The 20,905-nt window shown below is 38.0% G+C and overlaps 1 protein-coding gene across 1 annotated transcript in view; it reads left to right on the top strand.

Annotated features, from left to right (window-relative positions):
- LOC145979638 (clavesin-1-like) overlaps positions 1–20,905 on the top strand; it is a 102,284-nt gene that overhangs the window by 69,955 nt on the left and 11,424 nt on the right. Inside the window, exons 6-7 of the mRNA XM_083112603.1 lie at positions 3,131–3,324; positions 13,772–13,882. Of these exons, the coding sequence (XP_082968729.1) occupies positions 3,131–3,324; positions 13,772–13,882 (305 nt within the window). The remainder of the gene's footprint in view (positions 1–3,130; positions 3,325–13,771; positions 13,883–20,905) is intronic.

Genomic DNA, 20,905 nt, shown 5'->3' with positions numbered 1-20,905 from the left:
TAAATACTAATAATAGAATTATAATAAAATTAAAATTAACTTGTTGAATTGTTTGAAATAAGGAGTAGGTAATGTCGACCAGATCTTGGGGGTATTTGTATCACAGAAAAATAAGCCGAGATGGAAAATGGAGGGCGCTACCAAGCGTGGTGTCTCGGGTTCCATTCCCGGCCTGCGTATGAGTATTCTTTTGGAGTGTCCCTTAATCAACTGTACAGTATCATACCATCACTCAACCTCATCCTCGCGATTAGTTAAAATTGCAAAATAGCGAAATCAAATAAACAAAATCAATGAACTATTCGAACAATGTTCTATTCGTGTTTGTAATATACAAGTATAGACAATCGATCGTGGAGGATGATTGCCCACAAAAGCTACTACTATGTGCGTGTGTGTGTGTGTGTGTGTGTGTGTGTGTGTGGGTGTGTGTGTGTGTGTGTGTATATATATATATATAGACAGGGTGTTTGAAATATAATTTTACAAACTTTGAGGGCTGGTTCCTCAAACCAGAAGAAGAAGAAAAGTTTATATAAACATATGTCCGAAAATCCTCAGTTATATATACAGGGTTACCTCAAACTTCGACGTATTCCTTTGAAGGCATGATAGTACACTCGCCTCAATTAGTACTTCGGCAGTTTGTTTTTTTATACAGCATATTTGCAGAACATACAAGCAAAGAGAATAGTATTACAAGTGTATCAATATGATCTGTATAAAACACAACTTATTACTAACTTCGTTGAACTTGTACAGCGAATTTGCAACAAATTTAACCCTAAAGTGCTTTATACCAAGGAGGTAAATTTTCGAGATATTCCACATTTATTGATTTTTTTTGGAAAACTGCATATTTCTAGGTTCAAGATCAAAATAAGAAGAAGAAATTGGTGATCGAATTCAACTTGTTGTAATTTGTATGTCATACCAACACATTTACAATGTTTTATGAACAGTAAAACAATCACAAGCGCCAAACATTTTCACAGAACAGGTCCAAACTTACTCCATGTTTAAATTTTCTATGGCTTGCCAAATAACAGCAAATATCTCAAAAAATCAGTAATCCACTAAACGCACAAACTACTAGAAAAACTTCCTTGTTTTATCAGCTGTCCGACGACGTATTAATGTTCACAAGAAAGTAAACATACCTGGATAAAAGTTCAATAACAAAGGGGCAGGCAGTGGGCGACTATGAAATGGGAACTGAAATAATAATTAAATGAAATAAATCTTGTATGTAATAATGGATTAAGTTCACAAGTCTTGCTCAAAAATGTTCTCCCCTATGTCGAATACACGACGGAACCCGCTTCCTTACTTCTGTTTTAGTTACCCTGGAAGTGAAAGAGCGTCGCATTTCTTCAGCAGCATCGACGATTCTTTGTCTGAGATGTTGCGCAAATCAAGGCCTTCATGTGTCTCCACACATAAAAGTCGTCAAGGCGGAACACCTTGAAAGTCACGGGATTGGCCCTCCCCTGCCGATCCAACGCCTTGGAAAAGTTGCGGCCAGTCATTTCAGTGGTGAAAGATTCCGAGTCTTTATGATGGATAGAGGAGTAAATGAAGGGAACAGTTTGAGCCCATTGCTATTTATAAGAGAAATAGATGAAGTGATAAAAACAGGCAAACGAATAACAGAAAAGACCAAGGTAGGAATGTGGAGAATGATTGTCAAGCTTTGGTGTATGCAGAGGATATATTACTCATTGCAAATACAGAGGGCAAGCCGCAAAGAACGATACCAGAATAGGCAGAAACGTTAAAGGAAAAAGGGATGGTTGTTAATGTAAGTAAGAGAAAAGTACTGAAGATGAGTAAAACAGAAGATCAAGTAAGAAACCTAGACATAATGTGTAGTGGAAAACATTACAGTTAAATGCGCATGCCCCAAACTATGAATACCTTGCAACAATACTTCATCAAAATGGGAAAATAGACCCACAAGTCTCAACTCGTCTCCGAGTAGCAAATAATGCATATATTAACCAGACAATATTTGGAAAACGAAAAATAGGAACGAGGGCCAAACTACAAATATATAAATCAGTGATAGAACCAATATTATTGTATGGAAGTGAGAGCTGGTCAACGAAAGGAAACGGTCTTAAAGATACCAACTGTAGAAATGAAGTACTACCGAAAGATAGTAGAAAAGCAAGAAGACAGAGTATGAAATGATAGGATAAGGGAAGAGCTGGAGCAAATATCAATTAAAAACCAACTCACGGAAAGAGAAATGAAATGGTTTGGCCATATAACCAGAATAGAGGAGGGAAGAAAACCCAAGCAGTTATTGGAGGCAAGACTAGAAAAAAGAATGTCCAGGGGCAGACCAAGGAAGACATAGGAAGATATGGTGGAAGAAATAGGAAGAAAACGAGGGAAGACATTGGAAGACACTTTTACATGTACGAAGGGCGTACTATAATGATTTACACTTTATTTTCAGGTCCCATGGTCCACCATTCGAGAAGTGAGGATTGGCGTATAAGCTATAAGTCTAAGTCTAGTCTACCGATTGCAGGATGCAGTGCCCAAAAATGATTCCCGGTGTTTACACAGCAGCACGTTCCATATCACATTGTTAGCGGACTATTCGACAACATGGAAAGCGACTATAATGGTCAGTGTTCGACAATTTGTTTCTATGGAGAGAGGGTGGGACCGCAGCAGAGATTTACAGGCGATTGGTGGCAGTGTGTGGTGAACATGCGCCTTCACGGAAAACCGTTTACAATTGGGTAGAAGGCTGCAAAACAGGATGTACGTCAACAGAAAAAGGTACAAGTTCTGACCATTATAGTCGCTTTCCATGTTGTCCAAAAGTCCGCTGACAATGTGATACGGAACGTGCTGCTGTGTGAACACCGGTAATCCTTTTTGGGCACTGCTTCCTGCAATCGGTAGACTAGACTCGTAGCTTCACATGCCAGTCCTTACTTCTCGAATGGTGGACCATGGACCTGAAGAAAAATAAAGTGTAAATCATTATAGAACGCCCCTCGTATATGTATGTAGGTACGTGTGGATATATATATGCATATGTGTATATATATATATATATATATATATATATATATATATATATAAACACAAAGAGTGCAATCTGTTGCAGCTCCAGTAGACCCGAGCAGACAGACGGCGCAGGAGGTGGCTCGGTCCGTCGTCTGCCACGTGGAGTACGCCCTGGAGGAAGAGGACACACAGCTTTGCGGAGTTGTAGCTCTAATAGACGCAGCGTCTGCCAGGTGGCAGCTCATCCGCTTCCTAACCCCGTATCACATCAGAACAGGGCTGCACATGATTGAGGTAAGGAAATAAAATATGTTATCATTATTTTATTTTAAAGGACCTTGGGAGGATGCGAACACCTAAACTTTTACTGAAAAAAATAAAACGTGGACTTTAAGCAATAGAAACGGGACAATAGAACATCTGTTGACGGCATCTATTTAAATCCAATGGTGTAACGCCCACCAAAGCGAAATGCGCTGGACTGAAGCGCGGAATTACCGTGCCAGAAGCCTGCAGGTTTATAGGGAAGAAATTTTCCTTTCGCCTCGTCTTCAATGCCCTCTCGTGTAATTCCGCGTCTCTTCATTTAGCTCCGGCAAGCGTCGTACTCGGCCCCGCTGTAGCCGAGCATGGAAAATGTTTCATTAATACTCCTATTAATATTTCTTTAGTGTACAAATTACATTATCTTTTCGTGATAAAGATGAGTTAAGTAAACTCAGGAAATGTTTATGAAGCTTAATTATTTTTCCTAACAACTTCAATGTCATGCATTATTTATATAAGCTACACCAACACACATACATTATTAATAAAATCACCATTAAAAATTAAAAATGTGAAATAAATATTAAAATAATTATAATGAATTAATTGAATACTTAGGGACCAATCCTTATTTTATATCTATATAGTCCTTTTCCACCAATAGATTCGACGTGGGAGGACTACCCTCGGAAAGGCCCATGGAATTTTCCACTCGGAGGTTCGAGGTGGAGCGTTTCCGTCGTATCAGTGGGTGTTAAGCTTTCTTATGGAGGGTGGATATCCTTCCATCGGACAGAAAAATGTGTTCCTCAAACACGACCAAGCACCATATGCGGCTAAATCCATGAAAAATCTTAAAGAGCAAGCGATAGAGTCGATAGTCAGCATCTAGCGGGCTTCGGCAGCTATAAAAAAGTTTTAATCGATCTCCCACGCACTTTGATCGCCTACACAGGTCAGGTTATTTGTCAATCTTGTGAGAGGCTGCGGAACATTAAGATAAGTTTTGTGGAAGTAAAGCAGTTAAAGAGCAATGTTTTGATGAATTTCACAGGAAATTATCCTCTCTGCTATACTTATGTGATAAATCGATCTCCATAAATTGACCCAGGCCCATCCCAATTTTGCTTATTCAGGACTTACCCTTCTTGTATTGTCCAGTACTGCCAGATTGCCAATCTGACGCTGACTATGACAAGAGATTGACTTTATAGCTTCTGTACCTAGACAAAGAATATACGTAACTTTTGATTACTTTTTTTTTTTTACTAACCTCGGCTTTCAACTTCGTCGTCAATCTTTATTCAAATACCAACAATTTGTTTACAACCTTACACCTATAATGTTTTATTACATAACATAACAGAAATATAATATGAGAATTTTTGGGTAGTGACTTTACTACCCTACTTCTCAAGTCGATATAATTGACCGGTTGCAACTGTCACAAACCGGGAACTAGCTATTGTTCACATATAAAAGGGGCAAAACAGTAACACAAGAATCATGAAGGTTAAGGTTTCAAGGATGTCGAACATCGAAGCTTGAAGCGAGGTCGGAGCAATCGCTGGGCGCAAGACCTGTTGAATTGCTGGAGGACGGGGATCCATCCGGCGTGAAGCTGGCTTCTGATTGGGCTGTCTAGACTGAGCTGCAGGGCGAGGTTCCTTGACTGATGATATCATGGCAATGTCCTGTCGATGGGTCGAGTAGATGCTCGTCGTTTGTAATCCTGTTGGGCACGTCGCTCGTTTTTAAGGGCAACCTCTGTAGCTGGTGTAGTAATTTTGTGTAATTATTATCACACGTCGGTGGTATAGTCTGGTCCTTTTTTGGGCAGACGGAAAATAAGTGGGCCCCTGCACATTTGATGCACCGGGTCTGGGCGAAGCAGTGACGTTGGCCATGCCCGATCCTTTGGCAAGCATGACATAGCAAAATCTGTGACGAGCGATAATTTCCACTCGTATCGAATAAGCGCCGATATTCTCAAGTCTGGAGATGCGTTGAGATTTCGGAGATTTTGGTAGAAAGACTAACATTATGGTTATAGTCGTCTTATCGAAGTGGTACCACGGGAAGCCTGGTTTGTATTGGTAGGTTGCTGCTGCCGTCGAACTGGGGCGGAGAGGATTTGGAAGTCTCGGCAGTTTGTCAAATATTCTCGAACGACCTCAGTGTCAACATCCACCGGAAGCTGTCGAATGATCACTTTTAGCTTCTCTGCAGCAGACGAGCCGTAAGCATATCCGATCTCCTTTTTGTGATGGCAGTCACGAACAATCGTGAAATCCTGCTTCTTGTATATGTGAACTCTGCAACATCCTCTGTTGTAAGTAAAAGTAGCTCTGCCTTCTGTGAGACTATGTATTCGGTCTGCCAAAGTGAAGCTTGTCTCGCCAAATATGGAAATACAGGGAGGTCTGTATGTCTTCTCGGTTTTTGAGGCTACAGGCGTGGCAACTTGGGTCGAACCATGTTGCTATGACGCTGAAGAACCAGCGTCGTCGGACTCACTGTTGGCAGAATCGTCTTCGTTGCTGGGTTGTCGACGTTTTCGACTTCTTTTTCCCTGTTCCGTCTCTTGGGCGACTTATCTGTTCAATTCCGTCGTGATATATGTCAGAGTTTCCGTGACTGGTTTTCCTGCAAGCCAGAATGACAAACCTGCCGTGCGTACCTGTTTCATTTGTTTCTTCGATCATACACCACGATACAATCAGGAAAATAACTGGCTGGGAAATGAACGTGGACTACATAAATGTATATGATTGGTGGATGAATGTACGATAAAAGAGTAGAAAGAATGCTACGGTTCTCGTAGCGCTGCACTTATCACCAACGACGTGAGAACAATGGTGCAACTCACCTTAGCAGCTCAGTAGAACATGTTGGTGGTATCTCAGGGTTACAGGTTTGGTTCCTTTTTCCTCTGTGAAGTCCGTTGAGATCCACGTGTTCACCCGCGATTTAGGTGTTCCAACTCGTATTACTACTTCTAACAGGGTGGATAAAAATAATGATCTTTATTTTAAAAAAGTTTTTTGAGATTTCTTTCCTCTAAATCGATTTTCTTTCATTTTTTATAAACCACGCCTAATATTGTTTGTGTTGTTTCTAGAACTACATATATATATATATACATATGTTTCTTTGAACAAAGGCTTTTTCTAGCAAACGGCCCTGTAAGATATTTGAACAGTTTGATTAAAGCAAATAAAAAATATATGTAAATATACATTTTTCTATTTCAGATACTGTATGTACGAACCTACTATGGAAATGTTTGTTGAGTGTGTTAATGAAACTATAATAAGTTCAGTAACTTTTCATCCAGTGGAAATAAAACATCCTGTATGTACTCTGTAATTGTAACATTAAATATCTTTATAGTCTTTGTAGCTGAAATTTGGCAATTTTTTTAAAGATAGTTTGCAAAATATCAGCTGCATGTTTATTTTCAATTTCATGATAATGACACTATTTACGATTTAACATGATTAGTATTTTGTATATTATCCTACACAAAATTGTTGCTATTTTTTCCCATAAAAAATTTTTGGAGTTTAAATCAAGAAAAATGTAATCTATTTACAGTTTACATACTACATTTCCTATCGTAATATTTTGTTTCCTTTCTTTTTCTTTCTTAGATACTAATAAATACCAGTAAATGATTACAAGATTAATACTTTCACAGAATGATTTTGATATCTATAAAATCCTTATGTACATTATTCTATAACTTATTTATTTAAAGTGATTTAAATAAGTGATTTTTTTAAAAATACCTGATTTAAATCAACCTACCTCCCTTTAAATGAAAACACCGAGATATATTTGGACTATAATTTATTAGAATGACGGACGCCTGTATATACACTCAGGCTCGTAGCTAGAATTGATCTCATGGGGCCGTGGGCCTCACGGGTTAGAAGGGGGCTTTGTACATCACGTCCATTTTATAAGAATTTAACAGTATTAAATGAAGGTAAATTATGTGTGGGGGTCATTCATTTACATAAAGTTTAGAAATATCACACAAATACTATATTATCTCTATATCTTTTAAAATATCGCTTGAAGTGTTAATTGGCTGATACTGAAATCATCCTCTACTGCACACTCCATACTACGTTTGATGATTCAGATATTTATATCACCCAAGAAAAGATGGACAATATTCAATCATAGTGCCTAGCATACATTCCACTCCCCGGCCGAAACAATAAAACTCCCCTTCGTTCCCAAAACTTGGAAGCTGTTAGTTAACCTTTGACGCAGATGCGGAGGGAATTTGCATAATGACATCAAAGTCACAGATATCTGTATAAATGGGAGGTCGCAACAGGGGCAACGAAGGTACAGATAAAGAAGCTCCCCTGTGAAGAAACTTTCTGAAGTCTAGAGAAGAGAATCTCCTAAATCCTTGCCGCTACTTACACTTCTTCTTATAAATAAGATGAATGAATGTAATAACTGCTGTTCATGCTCCCTGAATTTATCTTTCATCAAAGTTGTGACCAAAATAATATATGCTGTCTACATTTTTTCTCTTCACTGCAAACAAATGACATAAAATAGTTTTACCTAATGTCAAAGGGGCTGACCTCAGTGCCGGGGGGGGGGCTGACGGTAGTTCCAGAGGGGGCTGAGCCCCCCCCCCTGGCCCCTGCCTGGCTACACTGAGAAATGCGTAAGCCTAATTCTCGGTTACGCGAATGCACCTCTTTACTCCCTATCATCTTACCGCACTCTGACAATCGCATTCAGTCAGAAGCAGTTACTTCTCTTCACTGACTCAATGGTACCAGATAATTTTTAAATAATAGAAAGTTGATAAAAATGATTTATGTATTTGAACAGTAACATATTTAAACGTACATCCATCTGGCACAGTGAATTTTTATATGGGTCATTCCACGTGAAATCAACAAGGTCCTCAACCTTACAGTTTTTGATTCATTTCAAATTTGGCATATTGGAAGGGCCCCCTGAGGTAGGAAAATATGCAAAGAAAACAAGTAAAAAAAACTCCAGGCACCTAGAAATAACTTAACCAATAGGCTAGCGTAGGCGGATTTCATCAAGAGGAAGAGTTTTTTTTTAAAAAAAGTGTTTATCCAAATTCACCTAACCAGTATTTTATTAGAGTTTAATTATACTGTGGAACTTGAGTTTGTATTTTCATAAAAATACACATTAGACCAACAATTTGGGGAAACGTTCAATGCGTGAGACTAACTGACATTTGACATTCATAAGAATGATTAAACTGTAAGATTGCACATCAACATATCTGCTGCACTCTGTCTGATCCCTGAATCAGAAGTGAAAACGGTATTCCTCGTCATCATGGAAAGTTTTATACTCCATAAAAAGCTCCAATTGTTTAACGACTAATTCCTGAAACAATGGCTGCATAACGAACATGTTTCAATATCTTCATGGTCCTATTGAATCCGAAGACACACGATAAATAATGCCGTTGAGTCTTGGTATTCAGAGTTAAGCAAAGTCATGAGGAAAAGGTAAACCAATGTTTAGGTGATGCTTGAGGCCATAAAGGCGGATATAAAAATAACTCATATGCAATTAAGATGGTAGCATGAAGTATATTGGCTGGGAAGAGAAGAAGATGTCAGTGCATGGAAATAGACAAGCGTATTGAGAGTGTTCTTTGAAAGTACAGAACCACGAGCGATCTTCGAAAATGGCTGCCAGCCTCAGATCGCGTAAGGACTCCAAGGGGTACCGGGTTCGAATTACGGCTTGGGCATGGGTGTTTGTGAGTGTTCCTTCATAAACTTCATCGTATCATCACGCATCATCGTGTTCGCGATTAGACAAAAGTGGCAGAAATGCGAGGTAAAGGAAACCAAATCAATCAATCGAAGATACCTATGAGCATGTTCCATACTTACAATACTTCAAATAACATTAATATTTTTGTTGTGTGTTTGGATTAATGGTGTAATCGACTGACGTTTCTTTGTTACAGCAAGTGTATTCAACTAACTAATAGGGCCTCCCCGATGGAGCAGTGGTAGCGTCGTCGCCTTTGTAATCAAAGGGTTACTAGTTCGATACCCCGTGGAGGCACATCATAGTGGTTCGTATACCACTTTAAACTGCAGGTCCAGTCTCGATTAGCCTTTCTGTGCATATAGTGGACTTCAAGCAAAACCTCGAATATTGTATTAAAGTTTTAGTACTTGTATGAAGTTTGCAAGACTTTAATGACGCTATAACTAATTGTTTTCTAACAGTTACATGTAGCGTTCAAATGTGTTGAACTTTGTGTTGTTAAAAAAATAAAATTGATACAAGTAATTCTACGTAATATAATTTAAAAGAAAAAATCATACTTGATCACTTTAATTTTTTATTTCTGGAAACATATTCCTGCATGTGGCGGGTTTGACACTTTAGATTTCAGGTAACTTCTCAGATTCAGACAGGAAAAGCATCAAGTAATCCCTGACGCAGTATACGACTGTGGGATTGGACCTTTTGCTGCGGGATTAACAGAGCAGGAATAACTCAACACATTTGGCACACACCAAATTTTCTCACTTCAGCATCGCGCTTACTGAAATGGTTATTATTATTATTGTGAAACAGTTTTATTAACTTGTGATTTTTTAATTCGTCCAGTTTAAAATATATTTGAAAATATGGAAAGAGGTGCTCCAAGTTCCATCTTGATTGCGAGTTTCTTTGCGGGCGTGTCTTCATCGATTGCATCAACCAATCCCAACCTTACCCCGTTACACAAAACATTGAAAACCGACGTCAAATGAGAAACATGCAAATAGCCTTATTTTAAAATTTTGCCGTGATTTTAATGTGATTAAACGTATTCAATATTAGTGAAATTTTAATATTTTGTATATATTAATAATTGTGAAAAACATTTGTGTATAACCACCTAATTGTGGTTATACACAAACGAAGTACTTTCTTCTATTGGATTCATTGAATCTCCTGGCATTTTACAAATCTCTCATGGATATTTGTTAAATGTTTTGCAATAAAATATTTTCTTAATCAAGTTGTCCCTCTATAATCCGGCACTTCGCCAATCCTGCCTCTCCAGTAGTCCGGCGTTGAGCGAGTGGGGAGCGTGAAAGGGAAAACAAGTTACTGCATGTCGGTGTCAGAGGCCTTGGCATCAAATAAACACTACGCTCAGTATAGCTCTGTTCGCGTCATTGTTACACACGGAACCCCATGTGCACAGTTTTTCCATTTTAATATATGTACGTGTCACGGTATCTAGTGACATGTGAAACGCAGTTCGATATAAATTATTTTTTATATATTGATTCATTTTATGCACAAACACGAAAGTGTGAGGTTTGATCTTATTTTGTGAAAATAACTTGTATCCGAGCCAGACGTCGGGAGTTGGGGAAGGGTTTTTCTTGAGTGACAGCCGCCGCTTAGAACAGGACATATTTGCACCAACGCGGAGATAAGGAAAGATTATTTTCGCCGCTACCGGGCTTGAGTCGCAGCAGGCGTTCGAACCCATGTTCACGGATGACCAGGAAAACCAGCTGGAGCTCAAGCCTGCAAGGATCCAGGACGCGTCGCTGACCGCGTTTCAAGACAATGGAGAGAGGTCATTTCCATCCCCTGAGAAAGCGAAGCGAAGCCACCTTAGCGTGGGTTTCAACGGAAGAATTTGAATCTCTTATATATATGCGGTGCTACCACCCCAGAGACAGTTTTTACCCGGATTTCACAGAGAGAGCATCTCCGCGCTACACTCTCGCGTGATCATTGTTTTGTGTCCGTGGACTTTGTTTCCTTACGTACCGTGAGCGAATCGCAGATAGAGAGTTACCAGTGTGCGCCTTATTTTGGTGAAGATTACGCGGTGATTTGTTTTTTGCCAAGCGTTAACTACATAATCATGGGCGGCTAAAGGAGATTGAGAAGGGAGTCTGTCGACTTCCCTGACCCCGCAACGATGCATCGCCATCTTCCGATGAAGCCAGTCAGCCAACGCCAAAGACGACACCAAAGCCAAACACTGCCCAAAGCCCGGAGGACGTTTTCAGAACGACGCCGATCGAAGCCCGTCACCAGAGAGAGAGAGATTGAAGGACGACTCCAGAACGACGCCGATCGAAGCCAGAGGGAGAGATTGAAGGACGACTCCAGAACGACGCTTCCAGAACGACGCCGAATCGAAGCCCGTCACCAGACAGATTCCGAACCGGCGCGTGACCACGTACATCCGACGCTAGTGGCAAGAGGAACGCCCGAAGTACTAAGGAGGTGCAAGTACACCAGATCGTCGCAATTATTCTTCGTCGCGATCGACCTCGGAGGTCAATTTCGCCACAAAGGAACCGTGTACAAGTCCCGCGTCCAGGAGGGATGAATGATCACGCCATGTAGCAGAGTCTGGTACAGTATACTTCAGAGGGTCTCATGTCCATGTAAACGTGCGTCGTTAGTATCAACACCGTACAGTTAACGCCGAAGTCTCACTTATTTGCAAAGTTACTAAGGAAAACCCAAACCTAACTTCCGCGTCTAAAAATTGTTTTGGTATTGTTATAAAAAAGGGTAATTTCATGTTCAGATGTTCTAATTTAATTGTCTGCATTCAGGGTTAGAAGCTCCATTTCATTTCTTTAATATTTAGTGTAAATTGTCAAAGTGTGCTCCATTTCTTGTGTAACCGACCGCCCCGTCGCGCCATTTAACTTGTCAATACTTGACTGATGAGTCCTTTTTAATTGTGGAAGGCGTAAATTTTATTGCAAGGTCGTGTGCGTGAAATAGTATTATTTGTTGCATGGTGGTTTTTAAGGTAATTTTTGCTCGCGCCGACGATTGATTAGTGTATTCCGGCAGCTGGAGCCAATTAAGTTTTTGCATCACTATGTAATTGAGTAGTTGTTCTCATTGGACGAGAGAGGCTGGTGTGTAATACCCCCGTCCGAGAAACTTGTATAATGTCGTCCTTACGACTCGATGCATACGTTCATTCGAACGAAAGATTTAACCACGCCGACCCAATTGTCTTAGTTAACCGCTTTCCGAGGGCTGGCACTTAAGTTAATTTAAAAGAGCACAGGAGCTGGCAGACAAATGCCCTAAATTCACATAAAGGTTTAAAAATTAAAAGGAATGATATGTTAATGAGATCCATGATTTGTATCCATACTTCACATGTAAAAATACCTCATGTGTGTGAAAGAGAGATAGAGTGAATGTTGTGAGAGTGAGGAGGCTTTGTAAACAGTTGTTGATTGCAATATTTTTTTGTTGTTACAATATATATTTACTTTTTTACCGTTCGTCAGTGTTGTTATTTGACGTTTTTCAGGTACCAGATATTATGCTATTAGTGTTTTATGATTGTTCGAATCTACACATCAAAGGTAAACAAAACAGTGTAACTTTTCAAGGTATTAACCTCCGCCTCGCAATAGTATGACAATAAACGACCGTCTCAGTACCGAACTTGATAACTGGACCGTGAGTCACGACCGGTTTCCCGTACACATAACGACGTTTGGCCCCGTGCCGGGGTATGATTGACACGTCATTTCGGGGACCGTGAGTGCACTCGTTACATACGTACGTACATATTTTGTAACATTTTGTGCAATAAACATAGGTTTTTCTATTAAAATGCGTTTTTATTTAAATGAACCTCCACTACTCAGCCGTTTTCGTTAATCCGGCAGTCCTCTGGTCTGGTATCTGCCGGATTACTCAGGGATTACTCTAGTTAAAATAGTTTGTTAATTATGAGATGATAATGCAAACATGCAAGAAATGTCGATTTATATGTAGTTTCTAGAAAATTGTGACATGGTGGTTCTAATATGATTGGATAAACAATTATAAATTGCACGTATTTTTATTTGTCAACAATGATATTTTTTAAATTTTTATACAATCATCATAATTGATTTGATTGATATGTACTAATATTTATGAAAATGTATTGCTTCTGTTAACCCCAGTTAAGAAACTATTCATTAATAAACTCAAAGTGCAACTTACACGTGTTTTAACAATTATCCTGCATTCCCTATACAGGACCTAAATTTCCATGTTTGCACTGTCCAATGAGGTAGTTAAATGTCCTGGCACAATACATAGAAAAAGAGAAATCTATTTGTAAAGTGGGATCCACTAGTATTGCTACGCAAATTGTCCATAACTAATTTTCATTAATTTTTCTCATACATCCTATGTGTTTTTAAGCGATGAATTTTTATGTATGCTTGTGCAGAACTTTTCAACAGCTTGTTTTGAGTTTTCTTTTAATTCTTGAAGCTCTTATTGGGTCCAATAAAGTGCCTAAACATTGTATGGACAATTTGCAGGAAAATATCCATGGATCCCACTGCACACATTCCTATCCAGTTTCATAAGCAAAATAATTTAGATATAACTTATTTGTTTAGACGATCTACGATATAAACATTTTCTGTTGCAGGAAACCTTTCCGATCCATGTGAAAGCGTGGCATATTGTAAACAATTCGTCTGTATTCAATTTCCTGTATTCCGTGGTGAAGCCATTTCTTCCTGAGAGAATCGTCAAAGCGGTAAGTATCAAATAAAAGTATTGAGCTCCGAAATATTAAAATAAGTAAGTGACTACCTTCATGAAATTTTACACTGTGTATGCTCATGATATGATCCATGGCATGGCCTGTTTCATTGAGCGAGCACTCTTTTCTTTAGTTGTTGGCATGTATGAGCAAGGGCGTCGGGAAAGGGGGGTCAAATAGGTCCGTGCAATCCCCCACCCAGGGAATTTGCATCGTTCATATCAAGTTACAAAAGAAAACAAAACAGAATGATTTTTATTGTTAACAACAGAAGTAAAGTTAATTTAGTTAGTATTGGAATGAAATATCAGAAGTTATTGCACGAGATCGAAAAGAATACAGCAATCAGGCTTTATTTTTATATTATACCATTTAATTCACAGAATAAATGGTTTCACAGTTTTTAAAATTCGAAAAATTGAAGTTTTCAATGAGAGGTCATACAACATAAATTTTATGAGTAGCTAAGATTTCGTCCAACTTGTTCAAGCCTTTTGCTGAACAACAAAAGTTAATAACAAAGTACACAACTGTGAATTTCAGTACATTGACTGTATGGAATATATATAATTTTCAAAAAAAAATGTTTTTTTTTTTAAAAAAATAAAATAACATTTATAAAGGTGGTAATTGTTGTTATTATTACTTAAAGTTTTAAGAGCCTTCGCCACCCTGCAAACATTTGTGGTGACGCTCATGTGTATGAGGAGTTTTGTAGGACAGAAATGTTTGAAATTTTTCATACACTGAAAATCTCAGAATTCTAAGCAGTATTTTTCCATCAAGTGATTTATTTTGCATTTCTGGAATAAAAACTGGGTAAATGTCTGTTATATCGGAGACACATTTCTATCGGATATTTTCAGTTTTAAATGGTGCGCACTTACCAATTGTGTATTGCGGAACATAGTTGAAGGTGCTATTATGCTTTTTTTAAACGAAAATAACTTCGGTTTCTCACATTACGAGTAATTTTTTTGGGTCCTTTCTTCCGTTGCGGAACATACAATATGGCGCGCACAGGTGTGGATCATCGCGCGTCGTGCTTGTGTTTTGTCGATTTGGAGTGAGTATGGAGTGTTGCAACCTTCTTAACCGAAGAATACCTACTTTCGTGTTCATTATGTCATCACAAACCATTGACGGATAGACCCAAAAACCATTCCTCCCTATGTATTAATATATGATGCCTTCCTATATTATATTGCATTTTTTTTATAATTTTGAAAGTATAATTAAACAAAGTTGCTCAGTTAAACAAGGCCGGGTTGCGACCGGATCCACACACATTTCGAATGGGAGTTTTCAAATGCTCTTCTACATTATTCTAACAATTTCAGATTCTCCGTCGTCATCATCATCGAAGTCATCCTTTTCTCTCAAAATATGACACACAAAAGTAGCAAATTCGTGGTGCGTCACCTTTTTGAATGTCATTTTGCATAAGTGTAGAAGAAAATTTTCGAAACCGTGGAAGGTACGTACAGTCATGTTCAAAAAATCTGTCGCATGGATTTTTTCTAAGTCCAACGTCTTACGAAATTATGTTGGTAGCTCTCAAACAAGGAAGTGTTGTGAAATATACGATCCTCCAATCAGAGTGAAGTTCGATTCGGAGGAGCAGGAGGCGTGACTCTCGGTCTTGTCCACAGGAAGTTCAACCAATGCAGCATTTCCAAATATGAGATAACGTCCCCATTGGTTAAATATTGTTTCAATAATGTGAATCAGCAGAAAGATTGCGCAAAAGTTTACTTTGTCGTTTTAATTGCCTTTAATCGTTTCAAATTAGTATTAAATTGTCCCAATTATAGTTCATGAGCTTAATATAATGTATTCATGTATGTGTTTGACAATCATATATCACTCATTAGAACAATTTTCACATTGTTTTCACTGCGTGAGATGACAATTCATTTACATATACGACAAAATAGTGGTTTGGGTGTAATAACAGTTTTCATTAATTAATTTAGAGATGCATTTTTATTTGTTGAGTTAATGATCAGGTTAATTCGTTATTTCTCGCGAAAAGAGGGAACCACAGCTGAAAGAAAATGCACAACTTGTATTATTGAGGTCAACTTCACATTTTGCACACATAGGCTGATCACGACTCGGGATACATTTAAATTGGAATCTGAAACATTATGCGACCTGACTGGAACTCGGAAAAGGACACACTGATTACAAGACGTGGATATATTACCACTTGGTCTGGCGAACGCCAATAATAATGATAATGAGGGGTTGTGGGAGTGGGAGAGGGGTGACGGAAAGTAGAAAATAAATAGTATTTTTGGGGGTATTTAATGTTATATTTATACACATACAAACCTAAGAAAATATTTATTTTGATATGTGTGTGGGGGTGGGGAAGGGGGGAAAGAGTGGGACAGAAAGATATTGGGAGAGATGGGACGAAGAGGTGATTGTGGAAAATGTTGTATTTGACGTTCAGTAATAAAAACAATCAAATCAATGATGATTATCTTATAAATACCATATTTAATGTAAATTTGTTTTAAAAATGGGGCGGGGAGCTGTTCGTTTTACGTTCAGTGCAGGATAACAAGTGGAGACACATAGTGGTTCGTATCTCACTTTAAACTGTAGGTCCAGGCCCCATTAGCCTATCTGTGTATAACGTGGATTTAGGATTCAGTAGAAAATAACGTCGATCTAGTATTTTGGATTTTAGATGCGTTGAGACCACTAAAATTTCCAATTCTTATAATAAGAAACCTGTCCTCGCATTACCATTTTGAAAGAGAGAGAGATAATTGTATAATCTTTCGTTGTTAGTTTCAAAGAAGACTAATTCAAATAGTAACAATGGGAATGAATAAAGTTTACGAAAAGTTTTTGCCACCGTGAGGATTTGAACCTACCACCATTAGAGTGACAACCCAGTGCGATAACCACTACCCCACGAGTTCGTTCCTTCTTACGGCATGATTATGAGTTAAGACCAATTCGTTCAATATGCATTAGAAATATAATCCCCACCCGCCTCTTTATAAACAACACACCCAAACGCTCCTTTCTAGCAAATGAAATAAAGGTGGTATGAATGTCACAAAACATTTAAGCAAAATCTACTATATTTACCACGCAATCGTTTTACATGGAGAGGCTACAGCTTCGAGAATTGAGGTTCTGGTTTGACTGTAATTGTAGGATACCCCATAGGTATCGATAAACCAAGGCTCTAGTGTGCACTAGATTGGTTCATTTGTAGTGACGTGCTCAGGAATTTGTAAAGAGGTATGTGAATATAAAAATGTGTTAATGCTTATTTTTTAAACAGTGAACTCATAATTTAATATCTCTCTGTCCATCTCATTATCTCACTTAGGAACTAATTAGTATTCCAGGAGTCATACTGAAAAGAAATCTCACGTGACAATGACGAGAAATTAGATTTACGGAAGGAATAGTTTTCATATTTTAAAACCTCGAAGGGCCATGGGCTATCTCCCGACTGTCAGTCTCCCTTCCACAATCCTACCTAGAGTTATCTTCAACTGGCAACGAGGTAACGCTGGTCAGCACGTCGAACCCTCAGCCGTTATAGAAGATATCTGAAATCAGGTTACACCAGTCACTCGTACTCCCCAATTTCCTCACGATGGTGGGTTGCCACCGGTCCTATACAGATAACAGGCCGAGAACCCAGGACGACTCGAATCCATGCCGTCCCGCTGCAGTCGGAGTCCAAAGCACAGAGTCTTAGACCGCACCGCTACGGAGGAGGAGAGTTTTCATATTTTGTTTCTTATAAATGTCGACAATACATTAAATATATTATGCACCAAAAATTAGTGTAAAAAAATAGCCGGTTCTATAAGAGATTCGAACCTTCGACCTTCACTCAACTAGGCCGCTATTTTTAACAATTTCCCATTTTCTCACTCAATAACCTTCGTTGAACGTTTGTCTTAAGAGTCGTTAGCAATCTTCTAAACCTTATTAACCTATCTGCTGTCTATCGCAAATGTATTTTACAACCTGGCGTAGATTTTGATGTCTGCAAATTAGAACTTGACTTTCGTGTTAAGTAATTCTCTACCGTCTACTATAATAAATAAATCAAAGTCTACATATCTCATATTTTGTAAATGCGAAATGTCATTGTTAAATGTTACAAACTATTTCTTATTCCACCGTTAGTTCCAGATTTAGCCACAGCATTCTGGAAACCAGCGTGAAACGTGTTTCCCACACTTCCAAGGTTAGGTGAACCCTTACCTGTTGTATTGGATGCCTGGGAACATGTTACTTCATACGTCATGGTACTGTGGTGGATTTATTCCCCTTCCCCTTTTACCTTGAACGGTAGTAATCCCCGACTGGGCACGACGAATCAATCTCAGAAAAGCAGACTGTCTACTAAATCGCATGCCATGTATTATTTCGAGCTCCTAGGTTTTGGAAAGTGAAATAAAAAAAAGTATGTAACATTAATTCATAATGGTTGACTTCTTTGGGTATTATTTCATGACTCTTTTCTACTTACTCCAATGAAACTTTTGTCTACTGTTTTCAGTAGATCAATAGGTGTTTTGAAACATCTACTGTGTTCAGATTTTCAAAAAAGATATAAATACAAAAAAATAATAAGGGGGTATGAAATTAATATTTACAGCCAAAATATTAAACTTAACATATTATACACTATACTGAATAAATTAATTTCACTTGCAGTTTCTCTACTGTACTGGTTTCAGTAGATCAATAGGTGTTTTGAAACATCTATGTTAAGATTTTTTAAATTTGAATTACAATTTGTGTGCCTGAAAACTTAGGGTATTTTACACCCGTCACGCTATACGGGGTCCAGCCCCTTATCATGACAAAAATAAAAGCGCGTCTGAAAACTAAAATATCCTTACCTGGGTTAAAAGCTGAGCCTGTAAAGCGACAGACAGTCAGCACAAACAAGGACAACACACACACAGTCCTACAAAGATTATACTAACAGTAGGTCCAGTCACCAGAGCCTCGTTAGTCTGCAAAATGCAGTTCAGGGTGTACTACATGGAAGTGAGGTTGGTTTAAATTTTAAATAGATATAAAAAACAAATTGTTAGTGAGGAGGAATAAAAAGTTATATTTACAGCTAACATGCTGAGCTAAACACACTACAAGGGTGTAAGAGATGACCTTCCACGAAGTATGTACACCCAATCGTTGCTTCCACGTAGTACACCCTGGACTTCAGTTTGCAGACGAACGAGGTTCTGGCGACTGACCCCATGGCCAGTATAATTTTCTGTGTTGTCCTGTGTTTGGTCCTTGTGGGTGCTGAGTGCCTCTTTACAGCCTCAGCTTTTAACCGAATTCAGAATATTTTAATATTTTAGTTACAACACGACGTTACAGTTATGTTATTTTAGTTCTGGTAAGGGGCTGGACCCTGTATAAAGTGACAGGTGCAAAATAGCCTAAGTGCTGACGCACCCAAAATTTTTAATTCAAATTCAAACACACTACATGCAATATTACATGTAGTACTGAAGGGAATATTTCACTTGTAGTTCCTCAACTGTAATTACACATTAGGCCTACTAAAAGTGTTCAGTAGGAAATCATTGATTTTGAGTAGATTTCCGAGAGACACAGTAGAGTACTACAATTGATAACAATAGATTCTGTCTACTGTAAACAGTAGAAATTACGTAGGTTTATAACGACGATGAGAATGAAACAGAGGTAAAAACAATGATAATGAAATTCAGAAGCGACCTGGAGCAAACAGGAACGTAGAATGTCTGGCAGCTAGACGCAAGGGTTGATCATGCGATTGTAGCGTCAAATTTAGCTTAGAGCTCATAATTGATATTTCTACATGAGCTCAACATACAAGTTACATACAACGAGAGAATTGAATTGAGTTTACACCTCACGTGATATGAGTCGAAACTATTGTTGCACATTGAACTGTGAAGTGAATCAATATTCAATTCGATTAACTAGTGAATGGTGATGTGCTGAGATTTGGTAACGAGATGTGCCAAATGGCTGACAGTATAATAACTTATGGACACATTGATTTAATATATTTGAACAATCTTATAACGTGCGATTTTGCATGAAATTTTATTACTTGAATCTACATCACTTCATTGCAAAGGCTACAAGGCATTTTATGGGTTGTTAAATTCTGTGTTCGATTCACCGTTCGGTTAACTCTGCGATTTTTATTTCTTATTAAACCGAAAAATTATTTATTGCATTTTTCTTATTACGAAAATTCGTATATTATTTGCTTTGCGAAATGTAGAGAATATATTGTTTTTCATGCTTTTTACAAGAATACAACTATGCATGGTGAACAAAAAATAATGTAAAATAAATACTATTCACAAAAGGATGTCAATAGTATTTATTTGTTTTGTTTCTTGATAATTTTCCCTAAAATAAAAATGTATAACTTTCGCTGTACATGACATTTCGTCGAATATGACACATGGATCATTTTTATGCAAATCCTACTAAAATGATGAGAAATTCAAAAACATATTCTGAAAAATTTTCAAAAATAACATTGAAAAATCATTAGAAAAGAGTCTTATTTTTTTAAAAAAATATATAACATTTTTATTTCTTTAAATTATTAATTAAATACAATACTTAAATGCTATATATAATAATAATAATACGGGTAATCGAATAGAAGTCAAACCTATAATCTTCGGCGTGTAATACTGATAGCCTATAACCGAACTACTTTACCATCATAAAAATAATTGAAGTTTTTTCTCGGAAATTACTGGGTAGTGCACGCTGGAACCTTGCCATACGAATATCTACCCTACAAGTACAAGAAGCCACGTCACAACTTCAATTCTCGAAGCTGTAGCCTCTCCATGTAAAACGATTGCGTGGTAAATATAGTAGATTTTGCTTAAATGTTTTGTGACATTCATACCACCTTTATTTCATTTGCTAGAAAGGAGCGTTTGGGTGTGTTGTTTATAAAGAGGCGGGTGGGGATTATATTTCTAATGCATA

This window comes from Lepisma saccharinum, chromosome 26 (assembly GCF_977018435.1).
Source record: "Lepisma saccharinum chromosome 26, izLepSacc3.1, whole genome shotgun sequence".
Taxonomy (NCBI): Eukaryota; Metazoa; Arthropoda; class Insecta; order Zygentoma; family Lepismatidae; genus Lepisma; species Lepisma saccharinum.
The sequence above is the reverse complement of the archived record's forward strand: the minus strand, read 5'-3'. Positions and strand labels throughout refer to the sequence as shown.